The sequence below is a fragment of the Hypanus sabinus genome, chromosome 11 (genome assembly GCF_030144855.1).
Source record: "Hypanus sabinus isolate sHypSab1 chromosome 11, sHypSab1.hap1, whole genome shotgun sequence".
NCBI lineage: Eukaryota > Metazoa > Chordata > Chondrichthyes > Myliobatiformes > Dasyatidae > Hypanus > Hypanus sabinus.
In genome coordinates this window covers 39,834,287-39,851,806 of record NC_082716.1, presented here as the reverse complement: position 1 = coordinate 39,851,806, position 17,520 = coordinate 39,834,287, and the positions used below count along the sequence as shown (strand labels likewise).

The following is a 17,520-nucleotide window of genomic DNA, read 5'->3' as shown; positions in this document are numbered from 1 at the left end:
TAGCAACCACAGGTGCTCCTGCTTGATGGTATTCAGTTACTCTCAATGTGAAGCAATTGTTAATTCCAACTTCTATTTCTAGAATATGGAGTGAATTTAAAAATACTGTGTAATTTTTTTTAATGAAAATTTGTTAAAATTTCTCAGTTTTCTTGAAATTTGCTGTCAAGACTTTTAAAGCTTTGTGAAGTTGTATTAATCAATGTTGTTCTCAGCAAGCATATTGTGCTTGAATTCACCCTTGGTTCTACCTCCTCTCTTTGCTTGAACCCCAGATGTATAGGGTAATCTTAGCTTAATTTACACAGCATTTGTTAATGAATAGCTTTGTCTCACTTGCAGTGTCTAATTGGTGCATAATGATCATGTTGGTAATATTGGTAAAAACAATTATGTGCTATAACTCAAGAAAATTGGCATAATTTATTTGTGGAAGTTCAACTCCTAAGAAAATTTAAACTTTTTAAATAAATAAATATTCAACAGTCTGAGGTGAGCCCCAGAGTCCAGAGAGAGTGGGAACACCTAGAACGTGTACGAGAAATATCTGAAATGCATGGCCGATATCTAGCAGACATTCAAGCTCGTAACAGGGAACTGGAGGAGCAAAGAGAGGGTAAGGAGCTTTATACAATCTTGCCATCAATTGCCAACTAAAATGGACTTAGCTTTAATTAACATTCATTCTTCAGTTATAACAAATATTTGTAGATAAAGGTAGAGTTTAATTACCAATTCTCATAGAAAAGCATCATAAAGTTCTTCTGGAATCAACAATAATACCATGTTCCCTTCAAGGTGTGCACCATCTTGACCTGAAAGCTTTTTGGCATTCATTCATTATTGCTGCGTCAAGATCCCAGTGAAAATAGCAATGATTGGACCTTGAGTTAGTTGGAAAAAGAGACCTATCACCATTTAGAGTCCGATTGGAGATGAGCATTTTATTCTTTTTGTGCTAGAATCAGCCACATCTCCTTAATAATCTTTGATAAAAATTGAAACTTTTTTTAAAAATACCATAACATAGAACAGTGCAGGTCCTTTGGCCAACAATGTTGTGCCAGTCTTTTAACCTACTCCAAGATCAATCTAACCCTGCTCTCCATTTTACTTTCATCTAAGTGCCTATATAAGAGTATCTTAAATGTTCTTAATGTATGTACCACCCCTGGCAGTGCATTCCACACACGCACCATTCTCTGTGTTTATATATAAAAAAAACACCTCTGTCTGACAACCACCCCGCCCCATAATTTCTTCCAACCACCTTAAAATTATAGCCCCTTGTTTTACTTTTTCTGTTACATTTAGTAATTTCAAAATGTTAAACTAATTCAAATGAACTCCAACTCAATTGAAAATGCATCTCAACATGCTATATGATGTTGAGTTGTCATCAACTCATGGCAACCCTATAGATAGTGTAGTTGTCCACAGATAGGGTTTTCGTGGCAAGATACAGAAGTAGATTGCCAGTCCTTATTCCACACAGATACTGCTGCTGCACAGGTTAGGACCAGTCAGATTTGATCTCAGGGCCATCTGCCTAGAGGTCCAGTGTTGATATCATTACACCACCGGATGTATGTTATATAATACAACTCCCATATACAGGCATCCACAGAATAGGAAATTTTAAATTGTCCCATTCAGGCCTAAAGACTTGATCACTATGGAGGGTTTTGTATTCTTGTGGGATAATGTCTTTCCTCACAAGGGTGGTCACTCTGCTTGGCAGGTGAGACTTGTGGCTGTGAAACAATCTCAGGTTCTGGGGCCACCTCCATGGTGGTTGGAGGAGATGACTCTGTGTCTGCAGGAATTGGTTCTAATAGCTCTGGACACCTTTCTTCTCATGGTTTGTGCATCTTGATCTTGGGAAAATGCTTTTAGTTCACTGGAGTATTGTCTTATTAATCCTTCTATTGCCTCCTTTACAATCTGATCTCTTCTCTTGTTTTCCTCATCCACAACATGATCTGATGAATTTTCTGTTTTCATACCTCCATTGACTCCTTTCTTAGCCTTCCATTCATCAAGCTGGGCTTTGATCTGCCTTTATAAGCAACTACCTTTACAGGCAGCTTTCATCTCCCACTTGAAGTTCATGCAATAATTTCAATGCACACAGAGTAGATTCTGGTTCTTAATACTCACAAAAGATGAATGCTTGCAACTTTCCTGAAGCTCCTTAAACTCTGCCAGCTAAAACCAAACCCATTTCTTAAGTAACTGCCTCATTAATATATCAGCTTTCTCAGCTATGTTACTGACAAAGACTGTTGTAGTCAGACCACTGCTTTTGAGAAGCATAGTCCTTCCATGATCTAATATGCTTTCTAACCAGAAGCATAAAGGTTGGCACCAACACCCCTTTACTCTCTGTTAGGGAAGGATTCCTGCTGTTCGACATGGAGACAGTTGTGGAATCATCCAGTACCTTTCTTAATTCACTTTCGGTTGACTTAATTGCAGGGAGTGTTGCATGCAAATGGTAGATGGATCTCTAATCAAGTTGTAGTTGTCTCAACCAATCACATCCCAACAATGTTAGTCCTCCTGTTTTTATGACAGACAAGCCCAATGTGGCTTGTTGGTTGTTGTATTTCACTGTATTGAATGTCATTCCCACAGGAGTTGTCTTTTCTCTAGTATAAGTTCTTAATTAGATATATGCAGGCTTTGGTTTAGAATGTTTGAAATGCCTGTCAAATGTATTTTGTGGAATGCCTGAAGAAGCTGAACCTGTGTCCAATTCCATATTAATTTAATACTTCTGGTGTAAACCCTATTGCTTGTCTATTGTTAGTTTTTACATTGTAAGTCAGTCTGGTGTCACACTCATCACTATCAGATTTTTCATTAACAGCGTGCAGATTAGTGCTCTTTTTGAAACTGCAACTTGACTTTTTAGCTTTTTTTCTTTTCCCTGTCCAATCCATATATTTTTGTCTGCCCAACATGCTCCTGGTATGTGCCCTACTTTGTTGCATTTTCTGCAAGTTTTGCCCTTAAACCTGCATTGGCCTGGTGCATGTGAGCCCCTGCTACAATGGTAACACAATGTATTCAACATAGCCAGTTTCTGTTTAGATGTTGCAATTTTCTTCATGTTCACTTTCATTCTTGACTGCAATTCAATTGTGTCTCAGCTGTTTCCATTGAAACAACAATTTCAACTGTTCCTTTAAATGTAAGCTATACTTCAGTTAGAGCTGTTTTTGAATGTTTTCTCACAAGATTCTGCTAACTAAATGATGCCTCAGTGTATCAATAAGTCCAACATTGAACTGACAGTGCTCAGGCAATCCCTTCAATTCAGTGACTTATGTTGAAATGGATTCCCTTTCTTTTAGATTCCATAAGATATAGAAGCAGAAACAGGCCATTCAGCCTATTGAGTCTGCTCCACCATTCAATCATGGGCTGATCCATTTCTTCAAGTCATCCCCACTTCCCTGCCTTCTCCCCATACCCTTTGCTGCCCTGGCTAATCAAGAACCTATCTATCTATGCATTAAATGCACCCAGTGACTTGGCCTCCACAACTGCTCGTGGCAACAAATTCCACAGATTTACCCCCTCTGACTAAAGTAATTTCTCTGCATCTCTGTTCTAAATGGACATCCTTCAATCCTGAAGTTGTGTCCTCTTGTCCTAGACTCCCCTATCATGGGAAATAACTTCGCCATATCTAATCTGTTCGGGCTTTTTAACGTTTGGAATGTTTCTATGAGATCCCCCCTTATTCTCCTGAACTCCAGAGAATACAGCCCAAGAGGTGCCAGGTGTTCCTCATACAGTAACCCTTACATTCCTGGAATTATTCTCGCCAATCTTCTCTGAACTCTCTAATGTCCATATATCCTTTCTAAAATAAGAAGCCCAAAACTGCTCGCAATATTCCAAGTGTGGCTTCACGAGCGCCTTATACAGCCTCAACATCACACCCTGCTCTTATATTCTATAGCTCTAGAAATGAATGGCAACATTGCATTCACCGCATTCACCACTGACTCAACCTGGAGGTTAACCTTTAGGGTATCCTGCAGAAGGACTCCCAAGTCCCTTTGCATCTCTGCATTTTGAATTCTCTCTCCATCTAAATAATAGTCTGCCCGTTTATTTCTTGCACCAAAGTGCATGACCATACACTTTTCAACATTGTATTTCATTTGCAGCTTCTTTGCCCATTCCCCTAAACTATCTAAGTCTCTCTACAGGCCCTCTGTTTCTCAACACTACCTGCTCCTTCACTTATCTTTGTATCATTGGCAAACTTAGCTACTAATCCATAAATCCAATAGCCCAAATCATTGACACACATTGTAACAAGCAGCAGTCCCAACACTGACCCCTGTGGAACTCCACTGGTAACCGGCAGCCAGCCAGAATAGGATCCCTTTATTCCCACTCTCCGTTTTCTGACAATCAGCCAATGCTCCACCCATGCTAGTAACTCCCCTGTAATTCCATGGACTCTTATCTTGTTAAGCAGTCTCATGTGTGTCACCTTGTCAAAGGCCTTCTGAAAATCCAAGTACACCACATCTACTCCATCTCCTTTGTCTACCTTGCTTGTAACTCCCTCAAAGAATTGCAGTAGGTTAGTCAGGCAGGATTTTCCTTTCAGGAAACCATGCTGGCTTTGGACTATTTTGTCATGTGCCTCCAGGTATTTCATTATCTCATCCCTAACGATCGATTCCAACAACTTCCCAACCACTGATATCAAGCTAACTGGTCTGTAGTTTCCTTTCTACTGCCTCCCACCCTTAAATAGCAGAGTAATGTTTATAATTTTCCAGTCATCCGGTACAATGCCAGAATCTATCAATTCTTGAAAGATCATTGTTAATGCCTCTGTGATCTCTCCAGCTACTTCCTTCAGAGTCTCCAGGAGATTTATCCACCCTCAGACCATTATGCTTCTCAGTTGTAATTTTCACTGCACAAACTTCACTTCCCTGACACTCTTGAATGTCCGGTATACTGCAGATGTCTTACACTATAAAGACTGATGCAAAATACACATTCAGTTCCTCTGCCACCTCTGTGTCTCTCATTACAATATCTCCAGCATCATTTTCTACTGGTCTTGTATCTACCCTTAACTCTCTTTTACCCTTCATATACTTAAAATTAAGCTTTTGACATCAGTCGCCAGCTTCCTTTCATAATCCACCTTTTCCTTCCTAATGACCTTCTTAGTTTCCTTCTGCAAGTTTTTAAAAGCTTCCCAATCCTCTATCTTGCCACTAGCTTTGGATTCATTGTATGTCCTCTCTTTTGCTGGTTTTAGGGTTTGACTTCACTTGTCAGCCATGGTAGTGTCCTTCTTCCATTTGAAAATTTCTTCTTATTTGGAATATATCTGTCTTGCACTTCCCTCATTTTTCGCAGGAACTCCAGCCATTTCTGCTCTGCTGTCCTTCCTGTAAGCATCCCTTTCCAGTCAACCTTGGCCAGTTTCCCTCTCATGCCATTATAATTTTCTTTATTCCACTGAAATACTGACACATTAGAATTTAGTTTCTCCTTCTCAAGTTTCAAAGTGAACTTGATCATATTATGATCACTGTTCCCTAAGGGTTCCTTAACCTTAAGCTCTTTTATCACCTCCGGATCATTGCACAACTCACAATTCAGCACAGCCTATCTCCTAGTAGGCTCAACAACAAGCTGTTCTAAAAAGCTATCCCTTAGACATTCTACAAATTCTCTCTCTTGAGGTCCAGTACTGGCCTGGTTTTCCCTATCCACTTTCATGTTAAAATCCCCAATGATTATCATGACATTGCCCCACTGACACGCTTTTTCTATCTCCCACTGTAATTTGTAATCCACATCCCAGCTGCTGTTGGGAGGCCTGTATACAACTGCTATTAGGGTCCGTTTACCCTTTCCATTTCTTAACTCAACTCCTAGAAGAAAAGAATGATCTAGGAATAATGATGCATAGTTCCCTGAAGGTGGAATCTCATGTGGATAGGGTGGTGAAGAAAGCTTTTGGTATGTTGGCCTTTATAAATCAGAGCATTGAGTATAGGAGTTGGGATGTAATGTTAAAATTGTACAAAGCATTGGTAAGGCTGAATTTGGAATATTGTGTACAGTGCTGGTCACCAAACTTATAGGAAAGATGTCAACAAAATAGAGAGAGTACAGAAGAGATTTACTAGAATGTTACCTGGGTTTCAGCACCTAAGTTACAGGGAAAAGTTGAACAAGTTAAGTCTTAATTCTTTGGAGTGTAGAAGGTTGAGGGGAGACTTGATAGAGATATTTAAAATTATGAGGGGGATAGATAGAGTTGACGAGGATTTCCATTGAGAGTAGGGGAGAATCAAACAAGAGGACATGAGTTGAGAGTTCAGGGGCAAAAGTTTAGGGGTAACACGAGGGGGAACTTCTTTACTCAGAGAGTGGTAGCTGTGTGAAACAAGCTTCCAGTTGAAGTGGTAGAGGCAGGTTCGATTTTGTCATTTAAAGTAAAATAGACAATAGGTGCAGAAGTAGACCATTCGGCCCTTCGAGCCTGAACCGCCATTTTGAGATCATGGCTGATCATCTACTATCAATACCCGGTTCCTGCCTTGTCCCCATATCCCTTGATTCCCCTATCCATAAGATACCTATCTAGTTCCTTCTTGAAAGCATCCAGAGAATTGGCCTCCACTACCTTCCGAGGCAGTGCATTCCAGACCCCCACAACTCTCTGGGAGAAGTTCTTCCTTAACTCTGTCCTAAATGACCTACCCCTTATTCTCAAACCATGCCCTCTGGTACTGGACTCTCCCAGCATCTGGAACATATTTCCTGCCTCTATCTTGACCAATCCCTTAATAATCTTATGTTTCAATCAGATCCCCTCTCAATCTCCTTAATTCCAGCGTGTACAAGCCCAGTCTCTCTAACCTCTCTGTGTAAGACAGTCCAGACATCCCAGGAATTAACCTCGTGAATCTACGCTGCACTTCCTCTACAGCCAGGATGTCCTTCCTTAACACTGGAGACCAAAATTGTACGCAATTGGATAAGTATATTGACAGGAAAAGAATGAAGGGTTATGGGCTGAGTGCAGGTAGGTGGGACTAGGTGAGAGGTGTTTGACATGGACTAGAAGGGCCAAGATGGCCTGTTTCCATGCTGTATTTGTTATATGGTTATATAGAGACTCTACACCTTCCGATCCTACGTCATCCCTTTCTAATAATTTTATATTATTTCTTATACACTGGGCCACACCACCCGATACACTGTATATCCTTGGACATTCAGTTCCCAATGGCAAACATCCTTTACTCAAGTCTCAGAGATGGCCACAAAGTCATACTTGCCTATCTGTAGCTGAATTTCAAGACTGTCCATTTTATTTCTTATGCTGCATGCATTCAAATACAACACTTTCATTCCAGCTATTCCACTTATGAAACCTAAAGTGTTCTGCAATCAACAATGTATTTTGTTCAAAATGGTCCCGCATTGTATTGACAATATCAGCAAATTTCATTTCACATTTCTGCTGGTTAGGTTAGAGCAGTCAAACTTTGAAGCCAACTGTATGTCTTTAAACTCTGTGCACACAGGAAAATTGGCAATTGTTACTCATTGCCTGTTTCATTTGCTTCAAAATATTGTTGAAATTGCTCAGTATACATGAACCAGTTACCTGTAGTGTAATCAAACTCATTAATATTTCCAAAGTAGCCAGTCATTTCTGCTTTTTTGAAAATGATTGTTGTCACCCTGTACTAATTCTTAATGAACAAATGAATTCTTCCATTTACTGCCAGCTTTTTTTTTTAACTTGACAATTTCTGTACATGCTGGGATGTGTATTCACTTGTTGTACTTTTTTAAAAACTCAAATATCTTGTTGCCCTTCAAATGCTCAAAAGTCACCTCAGGTTTGTTTTAAAAATACCTCCATCGACAATGTTATTTTTGTGTCTTTAGAATGCTAAGGAAGACTCTTGGAATACGGGTCTAATTTTGTGTTTGCTTTAAGCAAGGTGCACACGTATTACGTGGTAGTATGATGACGTATATAATTCACATATTTATACTTGTAACCCATAATGAATTATTTAAATGAACAAGAAAGTTTAATCAAACAATATAGATGCATGATTACTCAAATGTTATTGAAATATTAAATACTCAACCATTTCTCCCTTGGGAAAATGTCGCTGGATGTCCAGTCTATCTATTGCCTCTTATCATTTTATACACTTCTATCAAGTCTCCTCTCATGGTCCTTTGCTCCAAAGATAGAAACCTTAGCTCGCTCAACCTTTCCTCATAAGACATATTCTCTAACCCAGACAGCATCCTGAAGGACCTCTACACCCTCTCTAAAGCTTCCATATCCTTCCTATTAATAAGGTGACCAGAACTGGATGCAATTCTCCAAATGTGGTCTAACAAGACTTTTATAGAGATGCAATATTTTGTTTCCCCCCCACCCCCAAGAAATCCATCAGCGGTTAGAAGAGCTTTCATCTAAAGAGCACTTCACAATCCACATTGAGCAGATGTTGCTGGAGCTCAAGGCAAAGGAGGAGAAGAACCAGCAGTCACTGGATGCACTCCGAGAACAGATTGAACACCTTCATATGGACACTGTGTGCGTATCAATGTCAACTGGAGATGCATAATTACATTAATTTTGTTTTGTTCTATTAATTATTCAGTAAATGTTCCGGTTGGCCTTAATTGCTTTTACTATTTTTGAGACATTTACTGTTTTTTATTTGGAAAGCCAAACAAAACATTGGTTTGGATCTTACTCGTAAGTTGAAGCATGTGTTAGGAGGTTCCATGCATGCAAACTCAAACCGGCTTTGGGATGCTGAATCTGTAATTTTTGTTTCACAGCTTCAGTTAAGATGGTCAAATGTCATTTTGACAAGATGCCCCATTTTTTTTAATCCTGCGAGTTATTTCTCAGTTTCTCTGCCAAGTTAGACCTAATTAAGTTTCATGATCTGAGTATTTAGTTAGGGATTTTAGGATAACGGATTTAAAACAAATGACAATGCAAGTTCATTTAAGTTGAAAGAAAATAATTTTTAACTTCTGAATATTGTAAATAATGTTAGCCTCAACATATTTTTAAATAATTTATATTTTATCTTTAATTGTTCCAGGAACATTTAGAAACTGTTAAATCACCTTCGCAGCATTTGTAATCAGTGAAGGTTGTGACAACGAATGCTGTCCCTCAAATCTTTTAGTCCCTTTAGGTCACTGCTGGAGGCGCCGCCGTTGCTTAGGCTTTGTGGCTTTAGTAAAGTCGTTTATTATTATCATGTGTACTGAGGTACAATGAAAACTACATGCTGTCAATATAGATGAATTCATTACAACAGTGCTTGGGTAATACAAGGTAAAACAGTAAGAGTTTAGATAAACTGTTACAGTGCAGGGTAAGTGCACGTAGGTAGACGGTAAGGTAAAAGATACAATGACCAAGTTGCTGAAGTCAACAGACCTTGAGCCAAGTGGGTATGTGCTTTCAGGCTTTGTTTCTTCTGCCAGATGCAAGACAGAGTAACTAGAGTGGGTAGAATCATTGATTATGCTGACTGCTTTCCTTTTTTTAAAATATATTTTTATTGAAGGAATTACACAATACAGAATACATAATAGATTACATTTTCCTGCATTTTGCTTTTATCTCTTACCCCTAACAAACCTCCCCTCACCTGCCCTCCCAGAACATACCATGGCAGCTAATGTATTTACAATACAACATTCACAAGTACAAGTACGGACATTTCACAGCCATACCCCCACACTACTTCAAGACGAAGGCCCACACGCATCCACAACATGTCAGATGATCCAAAATGCACTCATATTACAATTCATCAACCTCAATCACCCTGTGAGGTAAATCATATGCATGTTAAAAGGGAGGCAACTTCCCAAGTACAATCAAATGCCCTCAACTAGTAGGTAATTTCTTAAGACTCCCAAAATATGACAAGGAAGGTCCCCATTTTAAATAGAACTTTTTCACAGACCTCCTCAAAGTGAATTTAATCTTTTCTAATTTCAGAAAAAGCATTACGTCCTCTAACCAAGCAGCAGTAGGTGGGGGAGGGGCAGATTTCCAGACCAGCAAGATTCTCCTGTGGGCCAATAGTGATGTAAATGCAATGATGCTTTCCTGAGGCAGCTGGATGTGGAGATAGGGTCCCATCGAGGGAAAGCCTGTTTCTGTGATGTGCTAAGCTGTGTCCACAACTCTGTGACTTTTGCAGACATAGGCAGAGCGGTTGCCATACCAAGCAGTAAAGCACCCAGATAAGAAGCTTCCTGTGCTGAATTGATAAAATTTGCAGAAGATCAAAGGGGCATGCCAAAATTCCTTTGCTTCTTGAGGAAATAGAGGCACCGGTAGTTTTCTTGGCCATATTGTCACTGTGGTTGGCCCAATATTCAAAACTGATGTAATTTTATGTATTCTGGGCAATATTTTGATGCAAATATTCTACTTGTTAATAAAACCATAGCACTACACTACAACTACAAACACTACACTACAGCATAAAAGTAGGCGTTTTGACTAATCTAGCCTGTGCCAAAACATTAATCTCCCTAGTCCCATTGCACTCCACACCCCTCTTATCGACGTACATATCCAAATTTTTATTAAATGTCGAAATAGACCTGCTGTCCACCACTTCCACTAGCATGCAAGAGAAAATCTGCAGATACCAGAAATCCAAGCAACACACACAAAATGCTGGAGGAACTCAGCAGGCCAGGCAGCACCTATGGAAAAAAGTACAGTCGACGTTTCAGGCTGTGACCCTTCAGCAGGACTTGCACTAGTACTTCATTCCACACTCTCGCCACCCTCCAAGTGAAGAAGATCCCCCACACGTTCCCATTAAACATTTCACCTTTCACTGTTAACCTATGATCTCCAGTTGTAATCTCACCCAACACCAGTGAGAAATGCCTGCTTGCATTCTTCCTATCTATACTCATATTTCTGCAAATCTCTATCAAATCTCCCCTCAATCTTCCACGTTCTAGGGAATAAAGTCCTAATCTATTCAACCTTTCCCTGTGACTCAGGTTCTTAAGTTCCTGCAACATCCTTATACATTTTCTCTGCACTCTTTCAATCTTAATTACATCTTTCCTGTAGGTTGGTGACCAAAACTACACACAATACTTAATTAGGCCTCACTGACCATATAACCATATAACAATTACAGCACCAAAACAGGCCATCTTGGCCCTTCTAGTCCGTGTCAAACCCTTCTCTCACCTAGTCCCACCTACCTGCACTCAGCCCATAACCCTTCATTCCTTTCCTGTCCATATACCTATCCAATTTTGCTTTAAATGACAAAATCGAACCTACCTCTACCACTTCTACTGGAAGCTTATTCCACACAGCTACCACTCTCTGAGTAAAGAAGTTCCCCCTCATGTTATCCCTAAACTTTTGCCACTTAACTCTCAACTCATGTCCTCTTGTTTGAATCTCCCCTACTCTCAATGGAAAAAGTCTATCCACGTCAACTCTATCCCCCTCATAATTTTAAATACCTCTATCAAATCCTCCCTCAATTTTCTACGCTCCAAAGAATACAGACCTAACTTGTTCAACCTTTCTCTGTAACTCAGGTGCTGAAACCCAGGTAACATTCTAGTAAATCTCCTCTGTACTCTCTCTAATTTATTGACATCTTTCCTATAATTCGGTGACCAGAACTGTACACAATACTCCAAATTTGGCCTCTCCAATGCCTTGTACAATTTTAACATTACATCCCAACTCCTATACTCAATACTGTGATTTATAAAGGCCAGCATACCAAAAGCTTTCTTCACCACCCTAGTCACATGAGATTCCACCTTCAGGGAACTATGCACCATTGTTCCTAGATCACTCTGTTCTACTGCATTCTTCAATGCCCTACCATTTACCATGTACAAAAGGCAACTAATGAAGTCAGTTTCAGTATTCCACTGGAGTAAAGGAAATAATAGAGACATGAGAGAGGAGTTGGCCAGAATTGATTGGAAAAGAACAGCAGGGATGGTGGCAGAGTAGCAATGGTTGGAACGTCTGGAAGCAATTTGGAAGGCACAGACTATATACAACCCAAAGTGGAAGAAGTATTCTAAAGGCAGGATGACACAGCCATGGCTCACAAGAGCAGTCAAAACCAACATAAAAGCCAAAGAGAGACTGCTGAAAAATAGAGCAAAATTTAGTGGGAAGTTAGGGGATTGGGAAGTTTTTAAATACCATCAGAAGACAACTAACAAAATAATTAGGTAAAGGTGGAATATAACAGTAAGCTAGACAATAATGTTAAAGAGGAACAGGATACCAAAAGTTTCTTTAGATACATAAAGTGTAAAAGAGAGGCAAGAGTGGATATTGTTCCACTGGAAAACTGCGCTGGAGATGTTATTATGGGGGACAAGGAAATGGTGGACAAATGGAGTAAGTATTTTGCATCTTGTATTTGTGGAAGACACTAGCAGTATGATGGAAGTTCTGGGTAACGGGGGGGGGGGCATGAAGTGTGTGAAGTTACCATAATTAGAGGGAAGGTTCTTGGGGAAACTGAATGGTCTGAAGGTATACAAGTCATCTGGACCAGATGGTGTACACCTTAACGTTCTGAAAGAGGATGGTGAAGAGATTTTGGAGGCACTAGTAATGATCTTTCATCACTGGATTCATGAAGACTGGGAAATTGCAAGTGTCACTTCACTCTTCCAGAAGGGAGAGAGGCAGAAGAAAAGAAATTATAGGCCCATTATAAAATAGATCGTAGTCAGCATGGTTTCCTCAAGGGAAAATCTTGCCCGACAAATCTGTTGGAGTTCTTTGAAATGCTCCTCCACCTGTCTTGGAAATCTTATAAATCTTGTAACCTTTAACTTGTAAATCTTGTACATCTTATTTTTAAGGTAACTTATTTTTTCTGTTGTTTTTTACTTCTTTTCTAATATTTGTATATCTGTGCATTTGGAATGCTACTGTGACACTGTACTTTCCTTTGTGATCAATAAAGTATCTGTCTTTGTATTGTCTGCAAACCTTGCAACAAAAGCCATCAATTCCATCACCAATATCATCGACATAAAAAGAAATGGTCCCAACACAGACTCCTGTGGAACACCACTAGTCATAGGCAGCACATCCTTTCTCAGATAAGGGACCCAAACCTGCTCACAATACTCCAAGTGAGCCCTCACCAGTGCTTTATAAAATGTCAACATTACATTCTTGCTTTTATATTCTAGTCCTCTTGAAATTAATGCCAACATCACATTTGCCTTCCTCACCATTGACTCAACCTACAAATTTACATTTGGGGAATCATGCATAAGGACTCCCAAGTCCCTTTGCACCTCAATTTTTTTTGTATTTTCTCTCTATTTAGAAAATAGTCAACCCTTTCATTTATTTTACCTTTATCATGACCATACACTTCTCAACACTGTATTCATTCTGCCATTTCTTTGCCCATTCTTCTAATCTGTCAAAGTCCTTCTGTAGATACTCTAATTCCTTAAAACTACCTACACCTATCTTTATATGACCTGCTAACTTTTCAACAAAGCCATCAGTTCCATCATCCAAATCACTAATATATATCATAAAAAGAGTTGGTTCCAACACAGGTCCTGTGGAACACCACTAGTCACCAGCAGCCAGCCAGAAAAGGCTCCCTTTATTCCCACTCTTTGCCTCCTGCCAATCAACTGTTGCTTTATCCATGCTCATATCTTTCTTGTAATACCATGGTCTCTTGTCTTGATAAGCAGCCTTATGTGTGGCACGCTGTCAAAGGCCATCTGAAAATCCAAGTACGCAACATCAAACAATTCTCCTTTATTGATTCTGTTTGTTATTTCTTCAAAGAACTCCAACAGATTTGTCAGGCAAGATTTTACCTTGAGGAAATTATGCTGACTATGGCCTATAAAGCACTGGTGAGGCCTCACTTGGATTTTGTGTGCAATTTTAGGCTCCTCATCTGAGAAAGGATGCTAAAATTGGAGAGGGTTCAGAGGGGATTCTCAAAAATGAATCTAGGATTGAATGGCTCGTCATATGAAGAGCGTTTGATGGTCCCAGGCCTGTATTCACTAGAATTTAGAAGAATGAGGGTGACTTAATTAAAACCTATTGAATAGAGAAAGGCCTTGATAGAGTGGATATGGAGATGGTATTTCCTATGGTGAGAGAGTCTAAGACCAGAGGACACAGCCTCTAAATAGAGGGGCATCCTTTTAGAACGGAATTGAGAAGGAATTTCTTTAGCCAGAGAGTAGTGGAAATCATTGCCACAAGCAGCTGTTGAGGCCAAGTCTTTATGTATATTTAAAGCAGAGGTTGATAGATTCTTGATTGGTAAGGGCATGAAGGGATGTGGAGGTAGGTGAGAGATTGGGGCAGAGAGGAAAAATAGATCAGCCATGATGAAATGGCAGAGCAGACTCAATGAGCCAAATGGCCTGATTCTGCTCCTATATCTTATGGTCTTATGGTTTTGAATGCCAAATGACTGAACCTTCTTGACCAACCTCCCATACAGGACTTTGTCAAAGGCCTTGCTAAAGTCCATGTAGAAAGCATTCACTTCATCAACTTACCTTGAAAAGCTTAATCAGTTTGGTTAAACATGTCTTACTATGCACAAAGCTATATTGACTTCCCTAATCAGTCCTTGTCTATCCAAATATTTGTATATTAGTCCCTTAGACTGCCTTCCAATAATTATCCCACTACTGACATCAGGCTCACTGGCCTATAACTTCCTGGATTATACACAGACCCTTTCTTAAACAATGGAGCAACATTAGCTATCCTTCAATCCTCTGGCACCTTTCCCATGGCTAATGATATTTTAAATGCCTCTGCCAGGGCCCCTGCAATTTCTGCACTAGCCTCTCACAAGGTCAGAGAGAGCACCTTGTCAGGCCCTGGAGATTTATCCATCCTAATTTTCCTCAAGGCAGCAAACACTACCACCTCTGTAATCTGTAGAGTTCAATACCTCATTGCTGCATTTCCTCACATCTGTAAATGCAGTGTCTGTCTTCCAAGTAAATACAGATGAAAAATACCCATTTAAGAACTCCCCCATTTCTTTCAGCTCCACTCAAAGATTACTACTCTCTTCAGATTTTGTCCCTTGCTATCATTCTGCTCTTAATATATCTATAGAAGCCCTGAGGATTCTCCTTCATCTTGTCTGTCAGAGCAACCTCATGCCGCCTTTTAGCCCTTCTGATTTCCTCAAGTGTTTTCTTGCATTTCTTAAACTCAAGTACCTCATTTGTTCCTGTCTGGCTATACGTGCTCCATTTTCTCAATGTCTCTCAAAAGTCAATGTTTTATTTTTTATCAGTTAAACCTGGTATTCTTGCTTTTTATTCTGACAGGAACATACAAACTTTGTACTCTCATATTTTCACCTTTGAAGGCCTCCTATTTATGAAGTACACCTTTGCCAGGAAACAACCAATCCCAATCAACACTTACCAGATCTTTTCTGATATCTTCAAATTTGTCATTTCTCCAATTTAGAATCTTAATCTAAGGACCAGACCCCTCCTTTTCCATAATTACCTTGAAACTAATGGCATTATGATTTCTGGATGCAAAGTGTTCCCTTACACAAACTGTTGTACCAGCCCTGTCTCATTCCTTAATCGACTTGGTATCGCACTCTCTATAGTGGGGACTTCTATGTAGTGATTAAGGAAACTCCCCTGAATACATTTGACAGACAATTTCCCATTCAGCCCTTTTACATTATGGGAGTCCCAGTCATTACATGGGCGAAGTTAAAATCACCTACAACCTTGTTTCTTAACTGCTTAACAACTTTGTTTTTTGCAGCAGAAAACAATCTCTCTGCAAATTTGTTCCTCCAAATCCCGCACACTGTTGAGTGGTCTACAATATAATCCCATTAAACTGGTCATGCCTTTCTTATTCCTCAGTTCTACCCATAAAACCTCACTGACTGAGGACTGCCATGACATTTTCCCTGACTAGTATTGCCACTGCTCTCTTTTAATCCCTGCAGCTCTATTACGTCTAAAACAGTGGAACTGTGGAACATTGAGCAGCCAGTTCTGCTCCACCTGCAATCAAGCCACGCTATGGTTACAATGTCATAATTCCATGTACTGATCCATGTTCTAAGCTCATCCACCTTTCCTACAATATCCCTTGCATTGAAATATATGCAGCTCAGAACATTAGTCCCACCACACTCAACCTTTTGGTTCCTCTTTCTCTACAACTGCTCCACTAACTGTTCTATTGCTCTGGTTTCCATTCCCCTGTAATTCTAGTTTAACCCCCCCCCCCCACCCCCACAACCTACACAGCACTAGCAAACCTTCCCACTAGGATATTAGTCTCCCTCCAGTTTAGGTGCAAACCATCCCTTCTGTACAGGTCGGAATAGAATACCGTAATATTGGACAGATTGCCATGAATGATGTTTGCAAATTAATCATTAGCCAATAAATAAAGTAACCAATTGCATCCAGCGTAATCACCAACTCTCTCTTCCCCTTTGCATGCAAATATTCTATCATATGACTATAATTATTAGGATCTAATGCTCCAGTTAACACTTCTTAACTGTAATTCCCAACTGATGGTTTTTAGAAATAAAACTTTAATGGCTTTAATACAAGCCATTTTGTAATCCCTATGTGATGCATAATTTTGATCTTAAATTGAATTATGTTGTATTTCAATATTTTTCTGTAAACAAATTTGATAGTTAATAGAATAGGTAGTAAAATACCAAAATACTGCTGATGTTGAAAATTTAAAATAAAAACAGATAATACTGTTTCTCAACTGCCTGTTGATGATTGACCTGAAATGCATTTCTTTCTTGCAAGTTCTGTTTGATCTGCTGACTGACTTGAAGTAGTTTGCTGTTCCAGTTAGAAAATGGGTTAGAATGTCAACATGACCAATGTTCATCCTGGAACTCTAAAATAATGCTCTAAAAGATTTATCTCCCAAGCACTCACTTTATGAACGTTCCACCTGAAAATCATTCTATTCTTGCCTATTTCTCAGGGTAAGTCTGTTCTTTAAATTCTGCAATTTACTGATTGTAATTATGTCCTTGTCATAGTGTCAAACAGAATTCAGTCAAAGTTTCGGAGAACTCTTCAGTGGAGAAAAAGGAACATAAAGTGCCTCTTCCTGTGGTGTCATTTTCCAGTTCTGAAAGCCTATCTGCTGAAATAGGGTTAGTAGAAAAATCATTTGAAATATTGCTAGAATGCAAAATTATTTGCCCACTGGTGAAATTGACCATCTTTTTCTGTACTGAAGCAATAATATTCAGAATTCTATAATTTGCATGTCTGTTGAATCAGCCATTTATTGTTGCTCTAGCACTGACTGTAGAAAGTGCCACCAGGTGCTTCCACCCAATATGATAGACAACTGTTCACTTCTACTCTAGTTTTTGGCATATGGTC

The 17,520-nt window shown here is 39.5% G+C and overlaps 1 protein-coding gene across 5 annotated transcripts in view; it reads left to right on the top strand.

Annotated features, from left to right (window-relative positions):
* ccdc17 (coiled-coil domain containing 17) overlaps positions 1–17,520 on the top strand; it is a 116,026-nt gene that overhangs the window by 24,287 nt on the left and 74,219 nt on the right. For 4 of the 5 annotated variants that reach the window (XM_059984181.1, XM_059984183.1, XM_059984182.1 and 1 more), the window contains 3 exons: positions 487–616; positions 8,479–8,632; positions 17,169–17,285. In XM_059984181.1, the coding sequence (XP_059840164.1) occupies positions 487–616; positions 8,479–8,632; positions 17,169–17,285 (401 nt within the window). Of the gene's footprint in view, positions 1–486; positions 617–8,478; positions 8,633–17,168; positions 17,286–17,520 lie in introns of those variants that run through there. The other variant, XM_059984184.1, reaches the window with a different exon arrangement.